Consider the following 27,246-nt stretch of genomic DNA (forward strand, 5'->3'; position numbering starts at 1 on the left):
CTAAGTGTTTTTCCTTACATCTGAGGGATTGACCAGACAGTTCCTTTCTCCATCAGGTTTTCGAGTCAGTGTCAGAATGCCATGCACTCAGGTTTGCTGTAACAGCTTGTTTCAATGCAGAGCCAAAAGGCACAATGCATCACCTCCCTCAAACCTGACACTGCTAAAGGATTGATGCTACAATAATGAGATGAATGTTCACCCACACTGACAGACACGCTTTGTTCAGTATTTTTCCAGCTAGCCAACAGTGCTCTCAAACAGACTGTCTTTGTCTTGCTTCATTACCATACTGTCTTCTCTTTTTGTCTTAATACCCACAGGAAAAAGGTAATTACTTGACAGTATTTAAAAATGTAATTTAAGATCACGTGAAGAAAAGACCTTGCTCAATTTGAAGCTGTGAAAGTATTAAAGTCAAACTCATGTCACTTTATCTAGTCCTCGGAGTACACGCAACATCTTTAAACACATCCTGACTTAAACAGGAACACAGAGCAGCACAGTGAAACAGGGGCACAGGAATTCATGCCTATTCAGGGCAAGCTCAGTGCTCTTTCAAGCTGTTTCCCCACGTTTGTCTATGCAGATCAGGGTGCTATTTGTTCTCTAACTGCACAGATACTTGCTGGGAACAGCAGTCTCAGCTAAGCAGATGCCATGATAAGCACTGTGGAAATAGCAGCAAATAAAGCAAAGGAAAAGCCATAACAAATAGTTTATTTGGTGGCCCCTCACTGTAGGACTCAGGTGCTTGCATAGGGTTAAGCAAGGATGTGCTTTCACTGATGGAATCTAGTTGTTTACCAATACAAAGGCGTGGCTTAAAATCGGGATATGGCTTTTTTTGTTGTTTTTTTCATCATCTGGCCTTACTTTACAGTATTCTCAGTAAATCTTGAGCTATTAGCCCTTATTTCTGACATATTCTAATCATGTTATAGGTGTGGTTGATTAAAGTATAATACATACTAAGAACAGACAGTGTTAGTACCTCAGGGATCGTTCGCTGAGTTGTAAGTAGCTACTTGTGTCATCAGGATTGTCTTCATCGTTGGCAAGCTGGGACCAGCTGCCAGTGCTTTCTTCGCTGCTGCTGAGGTGTGTTGGAAATTCTTCAGCTGCTTTTGTTTCTCCTGTGATTTCAGCATCTGGTTTGCTCTGAGTGCTTTTGCTGGTAGGGTGGCAAGGCATAATGGTAATACAGACAAGCAAACTGGTACTGCCAATCTTCAGGCAGTGCTCATCATTACATTCAACACAGGTGCGCAAACTGTACAGATGCAAGAGACTAGGCAATCTTATAGTTCATATGTGAACTCTAGTTGAACATGTGGTCTGGAATGCTCTTCAAAAATGGTCTTCCTACAAGTGCTATAAACTAACACAAAACTAAGCAAGCCCTGCACTAAATATGCATAGAAAATGTTTAGCTTGAACAAAAAGAACTGCTTACAGCTTAGGTCTTAATGCACTTCAGCCAATCACTGTTTGAAATATGGGAGTCAAGCAAGTGTATGTTGCCAAGATTTTCTGCTTGTTTAAGGGGATCTTATATTTCTATTGGACTGCTACTTATAATCACGTATGTTCTGTGTACATTCATCAATATTTTCTAGCTAGAGGAGGTGTAATTGAAGATAAAGTCAGAAATGTGGCATCCTTGTCTGCTCTTCTAACGCTGGTTTTAGTTCTCAGCACTTGAGGTTGTGCACTGAGTTCTGTATAAAAAGGTTTTTATCAGTATGTTCAGATTTTTTTTCTCCAATTACTGGCGTATGATGAAAGTAGAAATGTATGTGCATAAAAAATTCAAAATTGTTATAATAGACTATAAAAGTACAGAATATAATAGAGCAGAAGACTACTATCATCCAGTTTAGAAGTAAAATAATAGCAATGAGATGGATCCGGTTTCATCTTTTCTGAGCTCTGTGGGATCGCTGATTGTATCATTGTGCTGCAATACTTTTGTTTTAACCCTCACTCAAGCTTACATGAAAAATACCAATGTTTTGTGCAGCATCTTCATAGATCATGCTACCTTCTAAAAGCCCCTAACTTCTGTTTTGTGTATGTTTTTCTGAATTGCTTGAAATGCATTTTAGTTTATTTAAATACAGCAGAAGCACCCAGTTTTTTTACTCAATGCATTTCAAAGCCAGCTGTTTTAAAGCAATGCAGAAAAGGCCGACAACATTCAGATTGTTCACAGGAAGCTAAGAAGTAAAACAAAGTGAAAATAGTATTTTCCAGCACTGAATTTGGAGAACACAGGACAAAGTACCTTCTAATTCTACCCACTTGATGCACTTCTTGCACACATGCACATATTTATGAGACACAAATGTAAAATTATATATACACATGAATGAAAAAGTAAAAACTATAGTTAAGGTAACTTTTCAGAGACAAACTGGATATTGTGAGGTTTACCAGGGGCCTTTTGTTATGCAGGCTGAAAAATATTTAATAATTAAAAGCAGCATTCCTTTTTTTGTTGTATAAATCATGAATCAATTACTGCTCCAACAGAGTAATAGCAAAAGCAAAACTGTAGTTCTGTTATATTTATGGGTTTGCATTTGCAGTTCTGTAACAAAAAGAAACTGCTATGTATTGGCAGCTCCAGAGTATCTCTCTTAAAGTGACAACTTCTCTAGGCTTTTATTTGTAGATGTGGGCAAACATTCTGACTTCAGCTAAAAGTTGATCAACCCAAACACTGTATTGCAAGTAATTAACTTGACTAAGAATATAGTGAGATAGGATCATTGTGAATATCTGCTTTTGCTGTGTGCTTGCTCTGGGGACACCTGAGAAGCTGCAGCATTAATCCTGGATGTTAGTGGGAGAGAAGCAGCCTCCTGGATAGAGAGAAAGGGGATGTATTTGCCTGAGGGTCTATCATCTACCAAGTTGTCATCATCTGTTGGATAACCTAACCTGTCACCCTTGACCTCTTGGACACAAAACTTATCATCATGAGCAGCCAAGCAGCAAGGTGACAGTGTTACCTAGAGGCTGTTTAACACAAGGCAGGTAGCATATAATACCTGATCCAAAACTTTTTGTGGGAGTAGCAACCTTGTGGGGGCATGTTAGTAAATGGCTCATAAACTGTGCAGGAAATAACTCAATTTTCAGACAGATTCAAATAGATTTCTAAATGCATCTTAAAAGCAGGTTGCACTTGAAGGAAGAGGAAGATGAGTGGGCAGGAATCAGTATGAAAGAATTTAGACTATTGTAATTATCCCCCTAATTGCTGCCACAGACAGGGAAGTACGTGCTTTCTCAGTTCAAGTAGAGTTTTGTCAGAATGGTTTTGAACACAAGCATCTTTCTAGTGCTCTGAGATAATGGGGTGCTGAAAAGGCTTCTAGTGATAGGCAGCTTGGATACCATTTAAGTATTAAACATGATTAAGAGGTACAGTTAAAAATAGGTAATGCCTTGAGAGACTGCCTTGTTCTTAACCTCACAACATCCACAGCAATCTTCTGCATTTGCACTGTGCTCTCTCTGCTTTAACCAAAAGATGCCAATTCTTCAACAAAGGGAGTACAGCTGTAACAAGAGGTTGGTAGGCCATGGTATGAGCTCCCTGAAATGAAATTTTACTCTTTATTTGGATGCTGCCCAAGAGTGTCTTAAAACAAAGTAGCTGAAGGGTGCTTTCAAATTTTATTTATTTATTTTTTTTTTTTCCTCTCTGTGCTGGAGAATTTTTGTTGTTCTTCCAGACTGTGAGCATAAAGCTGAGCTTCCAGCTCTCTGAAGTCTGGTTGCATTTCCAGGAACATGAAACATCAGTGACACAAGCACAGGAGAGAACTTCACCTCTCATTCTGTCACCTTCTGTTTCATGCTTGCCCCAGTTTTTAACTTTTTTCTTAAATAGAGATATCAGCAAATGGAAGTTCAAGCTTTATCTGTCTTGATTTAAGGATTTAGTTATCTGTAAGGGAGAACTTGCTCATTAATACAGTACTAGTTTTGAACCTCAGAACCATAATACAGTCATATTCAGCATATGTTCGTGGAGCGCCACAAATTAGTACTGTGATGGTGGGTTTTATGTAATTTAAAATCTGTAGTGACAGTCTGCCCTGTTTATTTCTCCCAAAGTGGTTCTTCCTTATTTTCTGCAATCACCAAAATAATTTTACTGTGAAATTAAACACCAAAACAACATGCTGATTTGCTGTTTTGTCACCTACCTATTCAGTAGGGTACTGGAAACCATGTGCTTCCCAGTGTAAACTTCTGGAGGCTTTTCCTTGCCTTGATGCTCCTTTTCAGAAAGCTCGTGTAAAGTTAAGGACTCAGAGTCTTTATCTGATTCGTCTCGTTGATCAGTTTCTATCTGAATTAAAGGCACTTCCCTGTGCTGACCAGCAGGGAGGCACTCAGAGTTCTTCATGTGCTCCTTTTGCTCATCCAAATTTATTCCACCCCTTCTGGGTTCTACTTGAATCTGAGCTGCACCCTGGGGATGTTTGCTTTCCAGCACGTGTTCTTGGCTTGCAGAATCAAAAGCATCCTGCTGGACAACAATTAAATTTTTACCATTTTCAACAATATCTGCAGCCAGTCTGTTTGCGTACTGCTGTACATGTGGTGGGGAATCGCTGTGAAAATGATCTACCTCTGTAACTTCTGCCTCATCTGTTATGATTTTGTTTTTGCGCATTAGAGATTCAATAGAGCTTGCCCATGTCTCGTGAATCAACATATCTGTTATCTGGTCAGTCTTGCATCTTTGGTACAGACATGAGTCAGACTTGCAAAGACCTGAAGAAGCCACAGTACTGACTGGCTGTACACTTAAGGAATCCTGGTGATGCTGGGCAAATCCATCTAATGAATTTGCCTTGACTGGGATGTTAACTGTTAGTCTAGAACCTGATGATCTGCCATCAGGCACTGAGGACTGTCTAAAGCAAAAAGGTGATCGCAGAGAGGGTGATAGCAAACTGCCACACCAGTCCTTTGAACTCCGAGGGGAAGATGCATTATCTTTATTTTCTTTTTCTATTTCTTTCAGCATATACCTGTAAAATTCTTCTGTTATGCTTTCTGTGCTGGACTGCTTGGATGGGCAACTTGGTCGTACATTAAGATGACCATTTTTCTTAGCAACCTGTTGCAAAGCAGAAGTCAAGATGCTGTTTGCATTTTTCCCCGCATAATAATCAAGTAATAAATCAAAGCCTCTTCCTTCATTTTCCATTTGGTTCACCATAAATCTTGAAAACTCATCTGTAATGCTTTCACAACTAGACTGCTTTGAGACAGAACTTGTCTGGCTCATAGGCTGACCAAAGGCGTTCATTAGGCCTAGAGTATTGATAGAGACTTTGGAATCTATGTCCTCCTCTGGTATGCTCTCGCAGCTTGAGGCCTTGGCTCGGCTCCATCTTTCGCAGTGCAGCCTGTTCCTGGGATGGTTTGGGCCCTGCCAGATGCTGTCAACCATGGAGAGTTCAGTGAGGTTCATGATCTTTGCAGCCACTTCATTTGCAAAGATACTGACAGAATCTGGTGTGTCCTCAAGGTTTATAGATTCATCTACTACTCGATTCATCAACCTTTCCTTTAGCTCAGGATGCTCATCTGTCTTTCTTTTTATCTCACTAAGTCGAGGTGCCCTGTGCTTCCGAACAACCGAGCCATTAGCATGGGTTTCCTTTTTCCTTTTCATAGTTCTGCATGATATACTCTGGGTCACCAGATATTCATTGCCTTTCTTCCATGCACAGAACCAGGGCTGCTTCCCATTTGAATTTTCAAGACAAATGGCAGCTATTTCTGTTGCCATAGAGACCACTGTTTCTGCCAGTTCTTCTGCAAAATCTGTTATACAGTATTTGTCTCTTGAATTTTTCACCTGTAGCACAGGCTGAGAAGGAAGTAAGACGTGGTTTCCTAACAAAGACAAGCTAACTTGGACTTCATCACTTAGTTCAGCATCGCACTTATGTTTGGCCTGGTTTTCCACGTTCACAACAACACTGGAAGGCAGTTGATCTTGAACACCATGCCTGCATTCATTGTTTGCAAAGGTACTTTCTCTGTCTGAAAATGACCTGTAGTCTCTCTTCTTCTGGATGTTACTCTGATTTGGGGATTTGTAACAGTCTCGTGTCGTTCTTTTCAGGTATCTTTTCTTGGGAGATGTTTTTGCAACAAGTGCATTATGCCCAATGGCTCTACTTGTTAGCTCTGAATTTACAGTGGCGTTTTCGTTGCTATTTACATCTCTCATGTTAATTTTCTTTGTGCTGATACCATTTTCGGTGTCTTTGCTAGCACTGTAGGATGTATCAAATGGGTTAATAGCAGAATGATCAAGGGTTCTGCGTGATGTTTCACATGCTGTTGCCTGTGTTGGCCATCCTTCTACTCTTGTTACCTTCTTGCCTTTCAGGCCTTCAGAAAAGAGAGGGGAACACTCTTCAACTTGCCTTATGTCATTCATCTTCTTGCAAGTGAAATATATCACATTAAAAAGCAACTCATTGGCAGTCTCCATGAAAATGTCTTGTGTACTTGAGCCGTTTTCTGAATGGGACTGTAGCTCTCTTTTCTTCCTGACTTCTTCAATAGAATGTCGTAGAATAATATTGGATAAATTTTGTGCCAGTTCGTCTCTGATTACTTCATCAGAGTGTGGAATCCGTGGCCTTGCTGCTGTTTCAATAATTCTTCCATTTATAGATTCCATAAAATGCCCTACATTTTTGTATGTATTAGGTTTTGTCAAAATTATCGATGCCTCTTTGAGAAGGGCCTCTGCAATGCTATCATTCAGGTTTTCCATGCTGCTTCCTACAGCTATGCTACAATGAAGTGTAATGGCTGCAGAAGTCTCAGCTGCAGACAGCAGCCCACTCGAAGTTGCAGGGTACTTCTCTTCCTTTGTTTCCCCCAGACCACAGACTGCTACAGCACTTGCTACTTGAGTCATGCCACACAGCGCAGATGGAAATGAATATTCTGTGCTAGTACAGTCTTCAAGTAGCTGTGAAGAATTTGTGTGTAGATCTTCATTATCAACTGTTTCACTTTTGGAGTCTGTGGCTTCTTGATCCCTTCTGAATTTTTCTGCTGCCTGGGGACTTGAAATGGTTCCAATGACAGTTGCTGCACAAGCCAGAGCCATCTCCAGAGCGCTCTGGCTTTGTCCGTTTGAATGGTCTTCTTCAAAGTAATCTGAAACTTCAGAACTCTCTGTTTCAGTCCAGTGGCACAGGTTTGGGAAGGCAGACCCTGGCCAGTCTGGCACATTCTCACTGCTGTCTGGACTTTGCACTATGACAATCTTTGGAAGTTCGTTCCATGATCGAGAAGCAGATGCATCTTTTGACTTGCAGGAGCTTCCTACGGAGATGCTGACTGCAGCCTCCTCACTGAAAGTGGGTTGAGACTGTGAAAGTCTAATGAACGCATCTTGCAGAACAGATTCTGCTAGATTTGTAGCATACTGACCTGTAGCTGCTTGCTCGTTTTGCAAGGGGGGGTTGCTTCTCCTAACACCTGCACAATCCTCTGCTTCTGCCTTACCACTGGGTTTTGCTGTAGAGTCATAAAGAGGCCCCGTCTCCTCTTTAGCCATTTTGGTTAAAGATGCATCTAATACATTCACTGAGCAGGAATTTTCAACATTGTTAGTCAAATCCTCACTGCTGAGGGATGATGAAGCTCTTCCCACTAATTCCTTTTGACCCAGGATTTCCTGCTCTGCCTTATCTTCAGGTCGTGAGATGCTATCTTCAGCCACACCATGTACAGCTTCAGAGACTTTACTAGCTGTATTATCTTCATTAACGCAATTCCCTTCAAGAATTAATGGCAACCTGGCTTTTCTGTAGTGGAGGCTTTCAAATCCTTTTCCTTTATTTTTTCTGACATCAGGAGATGCTTCTGAAACACTTATTTTCTCATGGGCTACTGAAAGAAAAGTAAGATGTTAGTCTCTGCAGAGTACCCCAGATCTTTAAAACAAAAATAGCTGCGTAACTGAGTAATACTGCTCTATAAAACTGCTATCCAAACAAGTATCCTTCTGTCTGAACAACAATTTAAAAGTATGAATGGCTATCCTTTTTCTAAATTACATATAAGCATATGCATAAATTAACATCAAGTGCAATTTCTGTAACAATTGCCATGGCTGTTCTGCCATACAAACAATAGCGGAATTAGGCTCAGTTTTGTTGCTTTTACCAGTTTTATATTCATCAGCCTCGTTTTCCTCCTCGAGATGCTCAGATGCTGTGAGGAAATCTTCTTCTATTGAGGACACTGAGCAGTTTGTGTCATCCTCAGGCTTTGAGACATGAGCTTCTATCTGCAGCTGTCTCTCCTGAACAAGCTCAAGCCCAATCAGAAACTTGTTTATTTCAAAGATGATGCAGCTTGCACTGTTCTTCCTGTCTCCCCTCGCACACTGAACCAAGCAGACATCTGCCTGCCAAGGACACTAGAGGGGAAAAGAATCTCAAAGAGTTATTAAATTAAAAAACAGAACTTATTTTAAGCTTTCCTCTAGAAAAGTCTCAGGAATGTTCTGTTGCAAAGATGCAATGCAATTTGTCGTTTAGAGGTTTCTAACAGTGTGCAGTTATATATATGCCAAAATAAGACCATTTGGATTGACATCTGTTACACAAGCATTTTAGTACAGAACCCAGCTGTATCACAGGAGCATCCTTATTTTGTTGAAATCATCAAGCTTGTTTTCAATCAGCCTCTTATTTTAATGACAGTCTTGCTTTTAACTATGTTGGAGTTGGCCACCTGACACACCATTATTATAGCCCTCACACCACCTACTATTACCTCTCTTTGGAAGGAATTGTTTGTGGATATAAATTACTTTTCAGGGTAATTTCTGCTGCTGTGCTTGTTCTCAAGGCAACTCTGTTCATACTGGCTGGTGAGATAAGGAGCAGGTCACCTTTAGGTATCCTTGGGAACTATTTAAAAATAGTGATTTATTTTCTTCTCCCTCCTGTTCTTTATTTGTCCCAAGCCCCGTTACTTCAGATCAGTATAACCTCCAATTGAAAGTACTGTGTTGAGCCTTTACGTAAAAAATATCTTTGCCTGTGAAGCTGCATGGTTAAGCAGGAAGGTGGAAAGAAACTGAGGGAAAAGAATTTCTTATCCTTGTTTTATGGATATTGGAACTGTTGGATGTTTATATGACCACTAAGCTAAGTTGTCAATATCTTTGCATGATACTATGTTTGTGAATATGTTTGTGGTGTGGGATGCACTGTGGAGCAAAACCAACTCGTGCATTGTGATCTCATGCCTTAACTCAATACCCTAAGGAAGACCTAGCCTGAGTGAAACCAGCTCTGGATCAAGACATTCAGTTTTGAGCTGTTTCAGACACACTGGGCTCCCTGAACATTTGGGCAGTACTTAGCATAGTGAACTCCAAGATCCTTTGCGGACAGGTGTGAATGCAAAACAAATAACTAGTAACAATGGAATAGGATGACTGTTATATTAGAATAGGCCAATAAAACATACTATTCTTACTTTACAACACAAAACTAGATGCATTAGTCTGTTAAAAGTAACATACAAGAGAAATTTATTTATTTTTTTTAATTAACTGCCAAGGAGTTGCTAATGAGCATCAGACCCAGCGCATACACCATGTTGTGAGAAATTTTTCTAATAGCAGATGCAGTCTTACAGCAGATGTTCCCATGCTTTTTTTTCCAGCCCGTGGTTTTCAGGGTTGTACTTGTGAAAAGGGCCAGCAGATGCTATGTGAAAATTATGCAGTTCTCTTTACTAATGAAATTCTCTGGAAAGCCAAGCAAATAACGAGACTCAACATGGCGTTTACTTGTCTGATTGTTTTTAAAGACAAACTTAGGTTAGTCCTACATTTTGTTTTCCTTCCCCCCCCCCCCTACAGTCAAAACTGCATTTTCCTACTTATTTAAAGTTTACCGAGACAATTTTATACTCCAGGACATCTCTACAGTTTAATTAAATTCTTCCCAATTCATACTTAAATGAATGAAACCAGAACCCAACTTAAACTACCAAAGTACTTTCCATTCTTGTTCTTCATGTAAACATGAATGTTTAAAAAAAAGAAAAGCATGTTAAATGGAGAAGAGTGGAACACTTTTCATAAGGAGTTAAGCCTCTGGAACTTGTGTGTTGAAATGCCTTTAAACAAATGTTACCATTTCTTCACGTTGCCAGTAGGAGGAATTTTTGGCCTGCAATCTCAGATATGGGGAATTTCATTAGCAATAGCAAGAGTGAAGGACTTAGCATGAGAACTTTGCTTTCAGCTACTTTAAATGTTAAGTTTTAATTAATGCATTAATTACTTTTTACACTGACAGAAGCTAAATGAGCTCTGATACAGCCAATGCATCTTGGTATTTTCCACTGTAACAGTCAGGCTTAGGGAAGCCTCTGGGGTCTTCAAGTCCTATTGTCAGCTCTTTTTTGAAGTGGGTTTGTGGAATAAGATGGACTGGGAATGAAAGTAGGAAGTAGCAAGACTTCACTTGAGTAGGGGGCTGTAGGAGCTGTGCCCTGATGCAGCTATGTGTACAGCAGTAGTATTGCATCTTTCTTCCTTCCTTCCCTGACGTATTAGCTATTAATGTCTTGCAGCATTATCAGCTGCAACCCAGACATCCACAGGGCTTAGAGGGAATAGAGGGATCCCTTATCATTGTCCTCTCCCTTCAGATGCTTCTTGTAGTCAGATTTATTCTTTATTTGTGAACTTCCCGCTTGGTTTTAAAACATGTACACGTTTCATGCTGAAAGGATTTCCTTTTTTTCCAGTTTCCAAATTCTTACCTTCACAGCTGTGATATGCTCAGAACAGATAATTTGATTCCTACCTGGGGAACTTCATAATCAGCCTGAAGATTTCCTGATGTTAATCCGCTCAGCAGGACTATTTCATTTTCCTTTGGGGGTTGTACATTCATAGAACTGATGAGTTTAGGGAGATTTGGAGAGACGCTGATCAATTTCTGTAGTATGAGAAGAGATTCTGCTCTCAGGTAGTGAAGTCTGAATTGCATAATTACATATCCACAAATATCAGAATGAAATAGCACTTCAGCATCCCTTCAGAAAGCTTAAAACTTTCTGCTTTGAATTCATCAAAAGTAGAACTGGTAGTGTCAAAATGTACATTCTTTCTTTTGAGTCACAACCACTGGGGTAGTGTAAATTCTGCCCAACAGTCTTTCTTAATGTTGTCATGTATTGAGCAGTTTGATTTTCTTTGCGCATCTAAATGCTTGGCCTTTCTATTGCTAGAAAGTTTCTGAAAGACTGAGAACAATGTATCTGTTACTGAATCTTTTCTGGTTTTGACAGTAAGTATGTTAAGGAGAATACAGTAAATCTTTGCATCGAAGCAAGAAACCAAAGGGAAATGTAGTTGAAAATAGCTAATCAAACTAGAGCAATACTAAATATGGAGTAACAAAAGCATCGAAAGCACAGATGTAATATGCACTTCTTTGCTGCTTCAGTGGTATGATCTTTCATTTAAAATAATGCCATCATTTTCTGTCTTATTTGCTACGGCTGAAGATGGCAGTAATGATAACATCAGTGACGCTTTGTAACATGAGATCTGCACCTCTGTTCTGCTGGGAGTCCTCAGTGCCATGCCAGGACATCTGTATAAGAATACAGTGTACAGAGTCCAGCCCAGGAGGATAATAACTGCAAGTAGGCTTAGCGCAGGTCCTTTTTGCTGTGGATCTCAGTGTGCTTTATGAACAATAAATCAAGGACAACCCTCTATGAAGGGGCCAAATATAACCTCATTTTTATTTATTTATTTATTTTTTTACACGAACACAACTCATCAAATGGCAAAGCCATTAAGGGAACACAGACCCCAGGTATCCAACTTTAGTTACTTTGGTTACTGTGCAATTCAATGATACCTCATTTCTTCTTTTTCATCCTCAAAATGACTAGCTTGCAGTACTGTTATTTTTCCTCAGAGAAAATTAAACTGGATATAAAAACCTTCCTGGTTTAGCAAATCTAATTCAACTTCGGGGAGCAATTCATTTTTCAGTATGCTGATCTTCAGATGAGGCAAAGTATTCATATCTATCATAACTAAATTCAGTGTTTCTATTCAGTTTGACACTTCAGTATAGCATGGAAAAGTTCTCAGCCTTTCCTCTTTTAAAATTATAACCTTTCTGTTATCGCATACATTTTTCTACATATCTCTGTCTTCCGCTGCTTAAATTTCTGCACTTTATCGGGTTTTTTTAGGGTACTAAATCATGACACTTTTGAATATCTTTTACTTCAGTTCCTTGCCTTTTAGTTGTAATGATAAGAAAAAAAGTAGTTGCGTACAGCTAGCTTAAGTTGGCTTTTACATGGTTATCTAGCTTGTAAGACTGAATATGAGACATGTGATATTTTCTCAGTTCTTCTCTTTCCTATAGCTTTTGTTCCTCAAACACTTTAAGCTGCAGTGAAAGCATTGCTTGTTAGAAAACAATTGTTATTCCTGTGGATTCAGTAAAATCAAACCTCTCAGTCTGTTCTGCAGTTGACCCACTAATGCAACAGAAAAAATCTTTCTGTTTCATGAAGCTGTATTTATTTTGACGCCTGAATTTCCACAGACTCGGGATGTAAAAAATGGTATAGAAAAATGGTTCCTGCTAATTTATGACTTGCAGGCTGCAGCTAGGTCCCTGTGTTGGTTGTCCTTCTATGACCAAAAATGGTTCCACAAATGAACCTGAATGTTTTACTGAGGATCTGCCTGGACAGTCAGGAAACCTGCCCTTTGGTCATTTACCACAGGCTGCTGCTAGAAGCTACCTGTTGATTGCAGGCACCAAGCCAGAATGATGAGAATGAACTGATAAAGGAGGAGCTTGTAAGTTCAAAACTGATTATTTAACATACGACTTCTCAGATTTCAAGACTTTTTTTTGAATAAGCACATGCATTTAAATCATTATCATGATGTAGCTCATTTTAGGACCTGTGAACTGACCAAACATTTTCCTTGTGCATATATTATGCTTATATATTATAATAATTATATATACACAAGGGCTGCTCTGAAAGTAATACCTCCTATTTTATTATGTTGACCCACAATGTTAAGAGGCAGATGTTGGTGGAATGGCAGTAGAGGTTAAACCTCCTGCCAATATTCTGTTACATCTTGTTGCAGTGTAACAGATGGCAGTCAGACAAAATGGTATCTGATATGGAAGTGACTACGAAGCAACGGTGCCTCACTGAATTTCTCCATGCAGGAAAATTTTCACCCATTCACATTCATTGACACTCGCCAGACATTTATGGAGAGGTAGTGGGTGGTACAAATCAGCAGTTCTGAAAGCAATGTAAAAGATAAGACATTCTGGATGGTCATGTACAGCCGTTGTACCACAAAATGAAGAGTTATCTCCATCAGTTCATCCATGTGAACTGGTGGACTGCAGCCAGGAAACTTTGTATAGAGCTGACTATCAGATTCAGTGCATTGGAAATGGTTGCAGTAACACTGGAATATCACAGAGTCCCACAAGTGCTCACACAGGAACAGAAAGAACACTATGTAAGTTTGCCAGAACCTACTGAATCAATATAAGGCTGAAGGTGACACTTTTCTGGATTGCATCATTACCACTGACAGGATGCAGTGTCACAACTATGAGCCAGAATCAAAGTGGTAGTCTATAAAATGGTGACGTGAATTTTCCATTGAAGAAAAAAATCAAGATGTGTCCCTCAGCAGATAAAGTGAAGTGCGCTATCCTTCTGTATAGGAAAGGGTTGATCCTTCTGGATTTCCTGGAGCCTTGATGCTGAGTAAGCTGAAGGCTTGAAGTCAGGCCAGAGAAGAAGGCAATCTCTCTTGCTGCATGATAATGCCAGGCCCTGTACCAGTTTGAAGATCATGAAGAATATCACCAATCTTGGCCGATACCACATCCGCCATTTAGTCTGGATTTGGTGCCCTCTGGCATCCACAAAGATGTGCTGCTTGGGCAACATTTTCCTAGTAATGATACCATTATAGCACTTATGAAACAGTGGGTCACTGTCACTGGTGCAGATTTCTGAATGCAGCATGCAGGCTCTGCACAGCTAGTGGCAATGACTGCTGAAAAACAGTGTTCTGTAGCTGAGTATTTGTTTTATCAAACAGTGTTATGTTGCTCTTTGTATCGGTTGTGGTTTCCAAGAAAACAAATAGGAGGCGCTACTTTCAGAGCAGCCTGTGTGTATATAATTCCTTTTTCTACCCCTCCAAACTTTCAGTTAAACAGGTTAAGCACACAGTTTTAGCTAGTCCTCCCTTCAAACCACTGCATTTTGAGTGAAATGGGTCAGTTGAACCGTCAGAATTTCAACGGTAGCGAAGTGTGACTTCAGAAGTGATTTTGATTTAGCGTTGTATCAAATTAAGTACCTGGATGTATGATACATTCATGTTTGTTTCTCTGACAAAACCAAGGCCAAGCAAGAAGTCCACTGAAAGGATAAACACCATCAATTCATAGGCTGCAATATGTATATAGAGTATATATACACTGTGTATAATATATATAGCTGCAATAAGTAATAAGTAGCTGTTTCTAGAATAGTAATAAGGTAGGTGTTAAAATGATATAAGATTCTTGACGCATTGCTTTCTATAAAAGCTAAAGTTTTGCTTTGATTTGCCCATAGAATTTTGCTCTGTGTTTATTTTGGAAAGTCCTGGTGTATCTATACCCCCTGTGTGTGCTATCAGAACCCAAACTGTTACCTGTTTCACTTGTTCATTGCTGCAATCATCTCTGTTTGCATCTAAATTCACAAAACAAACCTGTAATAAGAAAGAACAGAAAATAGTAGCTTAGTTACACTAGAATGGTGGTAATCCTTTCAAAGTCAATATGCCTTCCTTTTCTACTCTTGCAGCCGAATATGTGAGGCTTTTTCATAGTGCAAGAGAGGCTAGCAAGGAGAATAGCAGGGCAGACACTAAGAAAGAAAAAAAGCCACGGTTTTCTGTTCCAACATTTAGCTTGTCTGATGAATGGGCAAATGTTTCCTCTACACTGTAATACAGAAGCCACAGAAGAAGATAAAGGAAATGCTAAAAATATATTTGATCATATCAGGTGAAATCTTCACGTCTTGCTTTTCCTGTGATTTTTTTCAGTGACCTGCTGCTAAATGTTTAATAGATGCAAACAATGGTAGACGTATAAATTGTGAATGTCTTCTACAGTTTCTTCAAACATGGAAAATATTTCCTGTAAGAAGCGTGGGGCTTTATGGAACTTTATTTTTTAGCCTTTGTTCATGAAGTTTTCAGTAGTGCTAACCAGGTACTATAACAGGTGGCAGAACAGCTTCCTATCTCTTAGGTTTACCTGTGATTCACTGGAATGTACAGTTTTTAACTATAGGGTCTTTTGCCCCTTCTCAAACCACCATCAGTTTCAATATCCATTTAATGGTAGGAAGATAGACTTAAACAGCAAGTACAGATCTGAAGATCATTTCATTTCTAAAGATGTTTTTTTTTTTTTTTTTAATTTATTTCTTTTTCCCTTTACATGACTAGAAAGCCATTTTCTAACTGTCAGAAATAGAATCCCCTCCTCCAGCTTTCTTTTTGAGTTAAAAGCACGGACTCCAAAGCCGGGATAACTATATTGCTTCTGGATGTCATGGCTATCTCATCAGGACCTTGGGGGATTTTAGGGTTGTTTCAGTTTAAAACAAAGTTTGGCACAGATTCAGGGCTGAGCTAAAGCCAAAACCTGATTCCAAACAAATCGCTGATCCAGGTTTTCTGTTTTCTGAGCTGAGAGAGCCATTTCCCTCCCCCTGTAAACATTTATTTCCTGAGCTCCAAGTAAAATTCCTTTAGAAAAGTAAAACACTCTGAATTATGTCGTTTACCAATATTCTTGTGTTAGGCATCTAAGCTCGTTTTGTGTGCCTGCTTATAAGTTAAGACAATGCTGATTTTGGTTTATATATGCACGTACCATATGTACAGATTATGACCATCTGCACTAACAGCTAGCACAGCAGATGGAAAGATGCAACCAGACCTCCCTCGTGAACCAAAAGAACCCAAAACTCAGAATGCAAGCTTTCTGCCCTTTAGAATGTTTAATGACTTAATGAATCTTCACATGAACTTAAAAACATATTTTTCAACATCTTTTCAATTTAAAGAAAATGTATTTATCTGTCTGTCATTGTCACCAGTCATTATGTACCACTTTCATCTGTGTTTTGTGGCTGGCTAAGTTTTAAGAAATAGTTATTGAAAATATCAAAACCATAGTGGATTTAAAAACAAAAACCCCTTTAGCCTTTTACCCTTTTAGTGTGGTAGTTGCATAATGTCCTTAATACATTGTTATACAGAAAAAGAATTTCTCTTTCCATTGGGGTTTTATATGTGGTCATTTTGTGTGCAGGCATTAGGTGGTGCACATCTGCTTTGGTACACACAAAAGCTCCAGTGATAAAGTTGTATGACTGCAGGTGCACAGGAGGGCTTGTGCTCAGGACACCCTTTGGCAGCTGAGGGAGAGCTACCAGGAGGTATGTCTGGTTTCCAGACCTCCAGAACACTCACAGCTGCACTGAAGGCAGGGCTCTTGCTTAGAAGCTTTACTTCTGAGGCCCCAGTGAGGTCTAATTTTGCCCTGGATGAGGCGTGAAGGCTTTGTGAAAGATCTGTTGGAGCAGTTGTGTCTGAACATCCTTGCCAAAGACTCAGTAAGCTGTGCGTTTCCATTTGCTATCTAGCCATTTTATACAATCCTATGTTACACAAAAAGACTTCTAACAGTGATGCAGACTGCTATACTAAAAGCATGCTTATTCTACATAGCCAAAAATCATCTCTGTTTCATATGGTGTGGATGGAAAGTAACTCTCTAATGCCTCAGCAAGAAATAACAGTATGTGCAGGAGTATTCGTTACTTAAAAGTCATGTTCTGTTTCTGTCATCAGTTTAATTTTTATTTTCAGAATCCCATGAAATGATTATGCAATGCACAGCAGTCTCGAATCCAGTTTCCAAATACACTTGTCAAATTCTGTTGACACTGATTTATCGCAGTCTTGTCAATGTCATCTCTTAGCATTTTCCTGCTCTATGGATTTTTACAGGTTTAATTGTAGGCAATTTTTACACAGAAATGGTTTCACACCAGTGAAAGGTACTGAAGAACTGATATGCTTTTCCCTGTCTTTTTTGCTGTTTGCTTGGAGATTAGCCTCACTTTGAGTTAGTGGGGGGAACTAGATGATCATTTTATCATACATTATCTGTACAGCTCCATCCTAGGAGGCTCTGCAGCAGTGTTACAGCCTGGGAAATTCACTGTGAGGATATTTATTCCTGGAAATACTTGATTAGTTATCAGAGATGCTTGAAGATAAGACTAGTTTGAAAAATCACTCTATTTTCTACTTACCAAATAGTTAATACATAATGTACCTCTAGTTCAGTTGTGCTTCCAGGGTAGGAATTGTAGCTGCTTACATGAGGGCAATATTTTGTTTTTTTTTATGAGCAGTATTATTGCACCCAAATCTAGATTCTGGATACTGGCTGAAAGTGGCATGAGTGGCATGCTATAGATCTGGAAGGCCATTTAACATCCTATCACCTTGTAAGCAGCCTTCCTTTTGCTCTGCAGATTCTTGTATGTGAATGAGATGGACTGGGGGTGGGTAGACCAGCATCCTCTTCACATGGAAGTCTCCAAGCATTTCTGCTAGGTCAGGGACAGGCAGGTTATCAGCACCGGCATATTGAGCTGCAGGATTATATTAAATCTAGATACATGAAAGATTTTTTTTTTTAATTATTATTATTTTATTTTTATTTATTATTTTTTTTTTTCCTATTTTGGGTGAGGATTTCTGTGACTGTTAAAGTCTCCTGACCAACCATTTCAGGTACTGAAATCTACTCCTGTGTAAGTGTGAAAACTATGCGGAAACCTCAGCACCCACTGTCTGCATTTTAAGAGTATTAAGAATGTTAAGAAATAACTTGTATACAAGTACTTAAGTATACAATATAGAAAGCACATAATGTATTTTACTAGTTGACAGATGGCACAGTGGCCTCAAGGAGTTGCTGGAAGTGCAAGGCTGTTCTCACACTCTGGAAGAGTTGAGCAATTTCAAGTTGTTTCCAAGTACTGATGCAAAGAGCTTGAAGACAAGCAAGGAAACATAGTCAGTTTTACTTCTTACTTTGTTCGAGGCTATTGGTATTACTGGTTTATTAATATTTTCCATGTGAAAAAGCTCAATGATGCTAATGAAGAAACTCTGTAAGGGATCTACTACTAGCAGTATCTATTCTTTTTATTTTTAAAACTGTGTATTTTTTTTCCTAACTATAAACTATAAACTATATTTTTTTTTCCTAACTATAGGTGACATCTATTCCAGTCTTGTGCTGTTTTCACTAGCTCAGGACCTTTCTTGCTGTTTGTTTTAAGAAGTGTTAGTGGCTCTTTCAATTGTCTATGTCAACACTTGGTAGCAAGGAAACACTCTTTCCTGTGAGACGTTTTATAGCTTTAGGTGAGATTTAAACAAGCTCTAGAGTGTGTTTTTTGTTTTAATAATGTTACTAACCTAGTATTTTTAAGATGAAAGTCTAGTCTTTTTCAATCCTCTCCTATGCCAAAATACTAACTTGGGGCTCATCCTACCATAACAGCAGTAGCTGGTGGCACAATGTTGTAATGGCTAAAAGCTGCTGGCAGCTTTTGAAGAGAAAGCTTTGAAATATATGGTCCCTTTTTTCCTATGATGTTCTTCTAGTTCCTTGTTGACCTGAAAACATGCTTCTTTGCTCCTCTCACTGGGATAAGTGCTGTTCCATGTTCCTAACTGGTACACAGAAGTCAGTGTCACAGTCTTGAACTTTGTCCTTCGCCATAAAGAGATGTGACCAACACTTCCTTCAAGTGCTGCAGGAGGTGTTTTTTTTCTTTTTCATAAAATCCAAATATATATAGTTTAGATATCGCACCCCTCAATAAAATGTCAATACCTTTTCAAAAATAAAGAAAATTAAACTAAAGAGATGAGATCTGAAAGTTAGGACTGTATACAGATGGCTTTATGCAACCTTAATTCTGTCTCCTTACATGCCCAACTCTGCATAGCACAGGATCTATGCCTGAATCACTGAATAGAAAGACTTCAAAAAGGTCCACAATTACTAAGGTAGAGACCTTCATATCTACTGTTTTCTAACATCCGAGCTGGTGACTTTGCAACCTAAAGGACACTTCAGCAGTTTCTTAATCTCTGACCTGTCTTGAAATTTTCTCTCTCTGGAGTACGACTGCATGAAGAACCAAAATGTGTGATGTTGCCAGGAGAAAATTCAGGTGGCTCAAACAATGTCTGCTCCTGTGTACATACAGCTGATCAGCAGCAGCTCTGGTCTAGCTGCCCCAGGGTCACAAGCATCCTGGATTTGGTGCCATACGCTTATGCACAGGCCAAACCTCTGTGCATGCATGTGCTTTTGCAGGGAACTGTGCAGAACTTGCTGTGCCCTGTGCCATGCTGCTTGGTATAACCATGTAAATACTGTTCAGAAACTAAGCTGGTGGGGCGTTACATCTCAGGTTTGTGCTGCTCTCTTTCCCCCATCCCCTCTCCTGTCCTTTATCATAGTACAAAGCCTAGATAGGCAGGGTGCCAATTCAGACAGCCCGGCAGGGAGTTAGAGGAAGTACTCTGAGACTGCACTGTAATGTGCCCACAAACCTCATGTTTAGTTTCCGACTAATAGAAGTGTATGTGGGGGGGGAAATAAAAATTATCTTCAGGAGAGACCACAGGAGAAAAAAAATCTGAGCATGCCATTCCTGGGTGCATAGGAAAAACATGGTTTAAATGCCAGAGCCTGAGGGTATGTGGGACACAACAGTGTCATAGGAAAGCTGAACAAATGTGAGCCGAAGGCTGGTAGCAGTTTTTTGTATACAAGCCTGTTCTGAGAACTGATGAGGATGCAGTCCTCAAGGGCAAAGAACTGAAGCAGTGACTGTATCTCCATAGCACAAAAGGCAGATTCAAACTGTGCAGTTCTCTGCACCTTATGCTTGCCCTGGTGACAGTAGTGGTTTCATTCACTTTAAAAGTTAGCATCTATTGTAAACAGTGGCCTGTCCAGAAAAGGAGAAATTAAAGGCTTGGAGTTTATTTCCACCTCGTATCTCATATCTCTGTTCTCAAGATGCATATTGTTTCTTATATGCTATTATCTCACCGAACACTTTATCACTTCTTTTTGAAGTACAACTGTGAAGGTACAGTTTGTGTGGAGGGTTGTGAAATTTTACAGTAACTGTGATTGCTTTGACAGTTGTTTTGAAGAATTTAATGGAGTGTCTGACCTCACTCATTTCTGCTCTTAGCAATAACTGATGTTATGGCAGTTTTGGAATACTGAGCTCTTCTCATCTTGATTTTATCTTGCAAAAGTAAAAAAACCAATACAGTTGCTCTAAACATTCATTAGAGCTCAGCTAGTCTCCTGGCTTTAGAAAGCTAGTTTAAATCCCCGTAATTTCCCCACAGCATAGCAACCAAATATGTCCAAGTCATTGCTCACCGGAATGGAAACTGTCTGTTCTGTAGGAAGTACAGCTGCATGTTGGGCTCCCTTTGGAGCTGAAGTCAACAAAAGCTCAAGATAAAAAATATTGCTTTACTTCATTTATCTGAATTGCAGCAAACTGTAACCCACAGGAAGCAGAGAAGGAGTGGCAATGTGCCACGTTCTGACAAGACATTTTCAGTAATCTTTTCCTCTTTGAAAAAGACCAATGATATTTACTAACTTTTTACAGGTATTATGATGGCAAAGAAAAAAAATAAGAGCCTTTTGCAGCAGATTCTAGCAATGCAGACATGATCATTTGTTTTGATGCTTGTCAAAACGCTGACCTGCAAGGCCTCTTTGCATTCAGTTTTGCTTGAATGAATGATTCCAATGTAAAGCTAAATGAAAGCACTTGGACTGCTTATGATCTATAGGTTGTTACATGGGCCCATTAAGTATTAAGCTGTGTGTTATTTAAACATGACACTTCTGAATCATTTAATTCAACTATGATGATGATTATTATTATTTAGAAAGTCACAGAAAATACAAGAAAAGAAGATTTCTTAGTAAGTGTTCAAAAGGGTTGTGAGGTTACCCTTTCATTAATGGTTAATTAAATCCTCTCATAATTTTGGGGATCCTAGAAACTTTTGTTATATTTAGGTTTGGTAGAGCTTTCTTGAAAAGAGCCTGCTTGTGTTGCATACATTCCCATAAAGACTTCTGTGAACATTATTCTTCTTAAATTAAATTCTTGTTAGGTCTTATGCTTGCTTATTGTCTTTGCTTCTGTGCCCATTAAAATGTCAAGTACAATCTTAGAGGACTAGATAATACAAACATGACAGCTAACAAAGCTGAGAAATCTCATTTTAAGGGCAGTCTGAATAAAACAGTGATAAATGTAAAACAATATGCCATAATCGATACAATAATTTAGTTTTATTTAAACTAATTTTGTCTTTTTCAATTTCCTGAGCACAAAGATTGCTGGCATAGAAAAAATTATGGTTCAATCGGCCCATGGCAGGGGATGTTATTTTCCATGAGGATTTGTTTCTGAGCAAAATAACAAGTGTGGGTGTGAGACCAGTTTGTAGCTGGCACAAGAAGCCAGTCCTGCTCCTCCTTTCACTGCTTCCTTTGACCTCCTGCTCAGCAAGGCAGGCTAGTTCTTGTTACCGAAATCTCAGTGCAGACCAGAACAATCTGTCAGTTACGGGGCTGCTCTAGGAAGCCAAAATCAAAACTTCATGGAAGTTTTTAGAAGCTTCTAAATAGAAATCACTGAAACTTTCAGTTGTCAAAAATTAGTCCAGAATCAGCAAAAAATGTTCTATGCTCTGTGGGTCTTCAGCAGTATGTTTTGAACCAAGGGACGTTCCTCCATCTTCTCTAGATCAATTTTTTGCTGTAGGCTTTGTTCCCATTGTGGCTCATGAATCTGTTTTCTTAATTTCTAACTGAAGTTCTATAATCGAGGTAACATATGGTTTGCCAGCATCTTCAGTCATGTCAAACTAAATCTGTAAGGACTGACCTCTGTTTCTGCTGAAGGAGACTCGCATAGCATCTGTCTGCTCAGACACACTTTTATGAATTCCAGGACAGCTCTGCCCCAGCTGTTACACAGGTTATAAATAGGGAGAGCTCTGAAGCAGCAAGATTACTAAAAATAGAAGTTGTACGTATTCTTGTGCTTATGAAGTGGTGTGTAAAACAGCTGAATTTCTGATTGGTTAAGTGAGCATCAGGATTAACAAAAAAAAGCCCACTTACCTACGTGCTAACATTTCAAGTTTAGCTTTTTAGCATCTTGAGATGTAAGCTCTGATGGACACCTTTCCTTCAGTAGAATGTTGGTGAAGCTGGGGCCGTGTCTCATTTCTCTGTTGTGTAGGCAGGTTTGAGATCACATCTAGACAGCACGCTTACAGTCTCCCAGTAGGACTTACATTCATGAAACGTGTAGGAACTTTTATCTTTGGGACAGTTGAACTATTATAAGATTAGACAGATGCCATCCATCAGTTATCAGATGGGCTCACACCGTCTATGTTTTCTTGCCAGCTATGCTATGATTGGAAATTTCAGTCTAATCTCTAGCATGCAGAATGCTTTGTGTGTCATGTCAAGTGCATCAGATACTACTCTGTGTGCTGCAGACAAGTAGCACGGATACTGGTGGGGTAGAAGCATTGGTTCCTCCTTTTCCCACCATCAGCGCTGATGGTCACGTAGCTGCCCACCCTTCAGCCTTCTGTCTTCTCACCTGCATCCCATGTACTATCAAGGTTTGAAACTCAGCTTGGAAAAAGCTGAAGGCCAATGCTTATTTTCTGCCGATGGAGTCTTGTCATGGAAGGCTGAGATGGCCTTGTGAAGACACTGGACTCCTCTGTCTCTATTTAAACCTGTTAGAGACATAAAAGGAGGTTCTGTGGCCAAATGTGGTCCTGAAAGGAGCAGGCCTGCCGTTCTGTCTGCTTTTGCATAAGCAATGGTTTACTGTGGTGATGCCCTCTCTTGCTCTCTGATTATTTTTAGAGGATTATTTTGTGTAAGCATCTATAAAATAAGCATCCAAGATACCACCATCTCAGATCCCACTAATTTCTTTTGAAAATGAAATCATGAATCACCATGCCTACCATGCTTGGAGAGTGTGTTGTTCACTCACATTAAAAAGACTCATCAAGTCAGTTGATTTGACATCTTAAATACATGCTCTCAAAACCTAAAATGCCACTGCATAATTAGAAAGAAAGGCTTGACTGAACTTTGAAATTTCCTTTTTTTCCCCTTCTCCTTTATTTGCTCCTCCCTCAACTTGGAATTTACTCTTTCATTGCTCTCATTTATGTCTGAAATTAATACTGTTTGTAAACAGGCCACCAGAAACTGCAATTACTTTTGTTCATCATGCTGTAATACTGGGTATCCTCTTTATTTTATTTAGAAAATATTTAATTAAACAAAATTAACTCAACTACTTTTAGAAATACATATCCCCAGCTACTTTGGGACCATGTTTTGCCTAATTACATGTAGCTTTTGACAGATCTAGGTTTTGCTCCAGTTGAAGTCTGATCTATTGATTTCTAGAACCCAATATGAAATAGCAATGATAAAGTAACTTTTCTCACAGAGTCCTTTAAACAACTTTTAGGGGAGTTAAAAGGAGAGGGAAAAAAAAAAAAGAGAGAACCTAGAAGGATTTATCTTCCCCAAATACGCTATTTAGTAAACAGAACAGGAAATCTTCCAAGCTGTATGTAATGCAGGTACTGATTTTAAGTGGGAAATGACACTGATTCTTCCTTAAATGCTTAGAAAAATTAGATTACTCATATTTACACAACATCAGCTGAAGAGAACATGAATGTTCTTAGTTAAACATCTCCTGTTGGTATCTGGAGGTGAAGACCACTGCATCAGGACTGTCAGTTCCATCCCCAGTTCGTGCATGTCAGGCAAAGTGCCTGTGCTTCTGCACTCACCCATCTGCACAAGCTCAAAGTCCAGTCTGCTCATCTGCAGAATTGCTGTTCTGCTAAGTTAAACAGTAGTAGACAGAAATAAAGATCTTTCTGCCCATGAGTCAGTTGGATCCTTAGCTTTATCATTATCTATCTTCTAGGCTCTGAAAACTGAGTTCTTTCTGCATAGCTAAATAAATGCAGCTGTATGTGTGGCTGGAGGAAAAAAATACCATTTGGTTGTCTAAGGAGTTTGTTCTAAAGGAAACCAAGAATTTCCTAGCTTCTAATTTATCATGTTGGAAATGACAAAGCTGAAAATGCTTCTGGTCTAACCTTTCAGTCCTAAACAAGCTTCTATTGGGAAGATATCTGCTTTCTTTAAGGGTTTCTTAAACCTGTAGTTACAGAACAACTCTGTGAACAGGATGCGAGGCTCCCTGTGGCTAGAAGCATCATCCTCTAATTTGGGTTGTTATTACCATATGACAGAAGGAGGTTCAGAAGATTCTACAGCTATGACTGAAGTCATGGCTTTTGCAGCTCCCATGTTCTTTATGAAAGAACAGAGATGAGAAAACTAGGCATTTAGATGGATTTGACTGGATTTTCTGGAAAAGGAGCTAGAAACATCAGCCTGAGCCAGTTTCCTGCAACACTGTAAGGAGCAAAGATTAGGTCATTTCAGAAATACTATGTCATGTAGTTCCTGGTTGTTCTCTGACTTACACTGATGCTTTGAGAAAGTAAATCTCACAAGAAAACAGAAACCCGTCCCTGCTTCTCATAGATGGTGGTGAGCTTTTCTTTTTTTGCCAGGCAAAAAAAAAAGTCCCACACTAATAACATGAAGATAAAATGGACAGTGTGTGAACAGCTGTAGTGAATCATCCATTTCACAGGGCACGTGAACATGCATTTTGTATGTGTAAGTTTCTGAATTTCACAGAATTGTAGGGGTTGGAAGGGGTCTCCAGAGATCATCGAGTCCAACCCACAAAGAATAAAACACTCATGGCAAAACACCCATGTGTAATATAGGTGTAAGTTCTACTAGAAGTTAATCTTAAGAACACTGAGCCGGGGAATGATACAGGAAGAGGCAAGAAGAAATTCCAACCCTAGTATGTTCCTTGCATTCTCACTCTGTCATTGGGCATGTGTGTTTATCTGTGTCATAAACAACTGCTCATTTTAGGTACTCAAAGGAGCTTTTCTTCTGCATCCAGCAGCCAACTGAGCTGCAAGGAGGCACTTAGAATAGCTGTCTGAGGGCAGATGGGCTTTGTGTTCACCCGGGCTTGCTCACAGATTTCTCAGCTGTTTAAAGACATAACTGTGCAGTCACGCACATCCTAATGAGGAGGAAATGAGAATTAAGTAGGAGCGTGTGTGTGTATCTTTCTTGTGGATACAATTTCATATTGCCTAATGTTTGATCTTCATTTAGCTTCTATCTTGTGCTCCTTTAAAACCTCTTCAAATAGGTAGGATTAATGACACCTACATTATAAAGCTCATAAAGTTACTTTTCCTGTAATTTCTGGGAGAGAGAGAGAGATCCCAGCTGATCACAACTGCCAACTGAAGTTTGTTGAGGGTCAGGCAATATTCTGTAACATTCCTCCACTTTTTAAAATTACTTTTTTGTCATCACTATTATTTAGCCTCCTATTGATCCACCTCTGAGTGGCTTTGGAAAGCAGGCTGGGTTTTATTTCCTACTTTGCTATTGAATTGGTTTGCTGTCATGGGATGGAAGAAGGCAATTAGGTAGTTCCCAAATGTTTTCCTTTCCTGAGCACAGAGATAAATACCATCTGAAAAATGATGTGTTGTAAAGATTGGCACCTCATTTTTGTAGAGCTCTGATATATTTTGCAAGAAATAAGGAAACAAAAAATCACCAGTTTCTGTTTTTCCATTGCAATTATTTCAATTTACTTTTTTTTTCATTTATTTATTCTCCCCCCCCACTAAAAATGGGTTACTTATTTCCCCTGCCACTGGCTTTTGTTATTTCTTCTTAGAGGCACCAACAGTTATAATTAATATGCTCAACTGGTTGGTAGATACAAGATTAGGAATGGTATAAAGGATGTAGTTCTTCTTCATACACAGTGGAATTTGGTCCTTTAAATAGTTAAAGAGGATTTTAAGATCAGGATCTTATCGGAGATGTTTGAAATAGTCTGATAGCAATTCAGAGAAAAAAAAAAAAAAAAAAAAAAAAAGAAAGCATGCTGTAGAAGACAGAGCTAATTATCCATTAGCATTTGGATGTAATGCTCGTCTAATGTTAATTTCCACGCTTGCCAAAACAATTTTGGCAGAGGAACCAGCTATAAATTGCAGGAATTAACAAAGATCTGTTTGGAAGTACTAGACGTGCAGTGCAGTAGCTTGCATAAGGACATACAGGTAGACAGGTGGTAACTCCAGAGTACAAAGGAGCTCATGCACGCTTTCTGCACTGTAAACTAAGTAACATGAAAGTCGCTGTGACAGAGATGCCCCACTTACACAGTGGTGCCTTTCTGATCTCACTAAAGTGAGACCAGACTACTGCAAACCAGGAAAAAAATGCATTCTCCACCAAAACAGGACCATGGCACTCCCTGCTTGTAGTTTGTTTGCCCAGTAGTTCCTTTTACTGTACAGTGCTTTGTGTAATTAGAGGATGGCCATTTTTCACTCTAGCTGTAAGTGGAAAAAGTCTATTTATCTTCCCCCTTCTTCCTTTGTATTTTCACTTAGATGGCCAAAAAAAAAAAAAAACCACGAAAAAAACCCATTTTACTCTCTTCATATTCTAAAATCTAAGCGCCTAAGTAGACAATAGATAGAACTCTACAGCTTTTACTGTTGAGTAGGATTACCCATTTAGTTTATTCTGCCCTTCTCTCAGAGGTCTTATAGTTCTCACACAGATGCAGGATGCAGGCTAGGTATTTTTGTTCACACTGTGTTAACCTCAAGTGACAGCTTGTGAGACTCTGGCATTTTGTTCCTGGCTCAGCTTAGTGCTGTGCTCAGTCTTGCAGCTTCCTACAAGAGAGGAGGCAGTATACCTGTAACCACTG

The 27,246-nt window shown here is 39.3% G+C and overlaps 2 protein-coding genes across 7 annotated transcripts in view; one reads left to right on the forward strand and one right to left on the reverse strand.

Annotated features, from left to right (window-relative positions):
• DAW1 (dynein assembly factor with WD repeats 1) overlaps positions 1-27,246 on the forward strand; it is a 133,602-nt gene that overhangs the window by 24,891 nt on the left and 81,465 nt on the right. The gene's annotated exons all lie outside the window — the stretch shown is intronic.
• The window catches only part of SPHKAP (SPHK1 interactor, AKAP domain containing), a 64,341-nt gene that overhangs the window by 6,991 nt on the left and 30,104 nt on the right, over positions 1-27,246 (reverse strand). For 3 of the 5 annotated variants that reach the window (XM_072344811.1, XM_072344813.1, XM_072344815.1), the window contains exons 4-8: positions 14,825-14,884; positions 10,902-11,036; positions 8,233-8,488; positions 4,224-7,956; positions 995-1,174 (exon numbers count right to left, since the gene is read on the reverse strand). In XM_072344811.1, the coding sequence (XP_072200912.1) occupies positions 995-1,174; positions 4,224-7,956; positions 8,233-8,488; positions 10,902-11,036; positions 14,825-14,884 (4,364 nt within the window). The remainder of the gene's footprint in view (positions 1-994; positions 1,175-4,223; positions 7,957-8,232; positions 8,489-10,901; positions 11,037-14,824; positions 14,885-27,246) is intronic. The other 2 variants (XM_072344812.1, XM_072344814.1) reach the window with 1 other exon arrangement.

This window comes from Excalfactoria chinensis, chromosome 9 (assembly GCF_039878825.1).
Source record: "Excalfactoria chinensis isolate bCotChi1 chromosome 9, bCotChi1.hap2, whole genome shotgun sequence".
NCBI lineage: Eukaryota > Metazoa > Chordata > Aves > Galliformes > Phasianidae > Excalfactoria > Excalfactoria chinensis.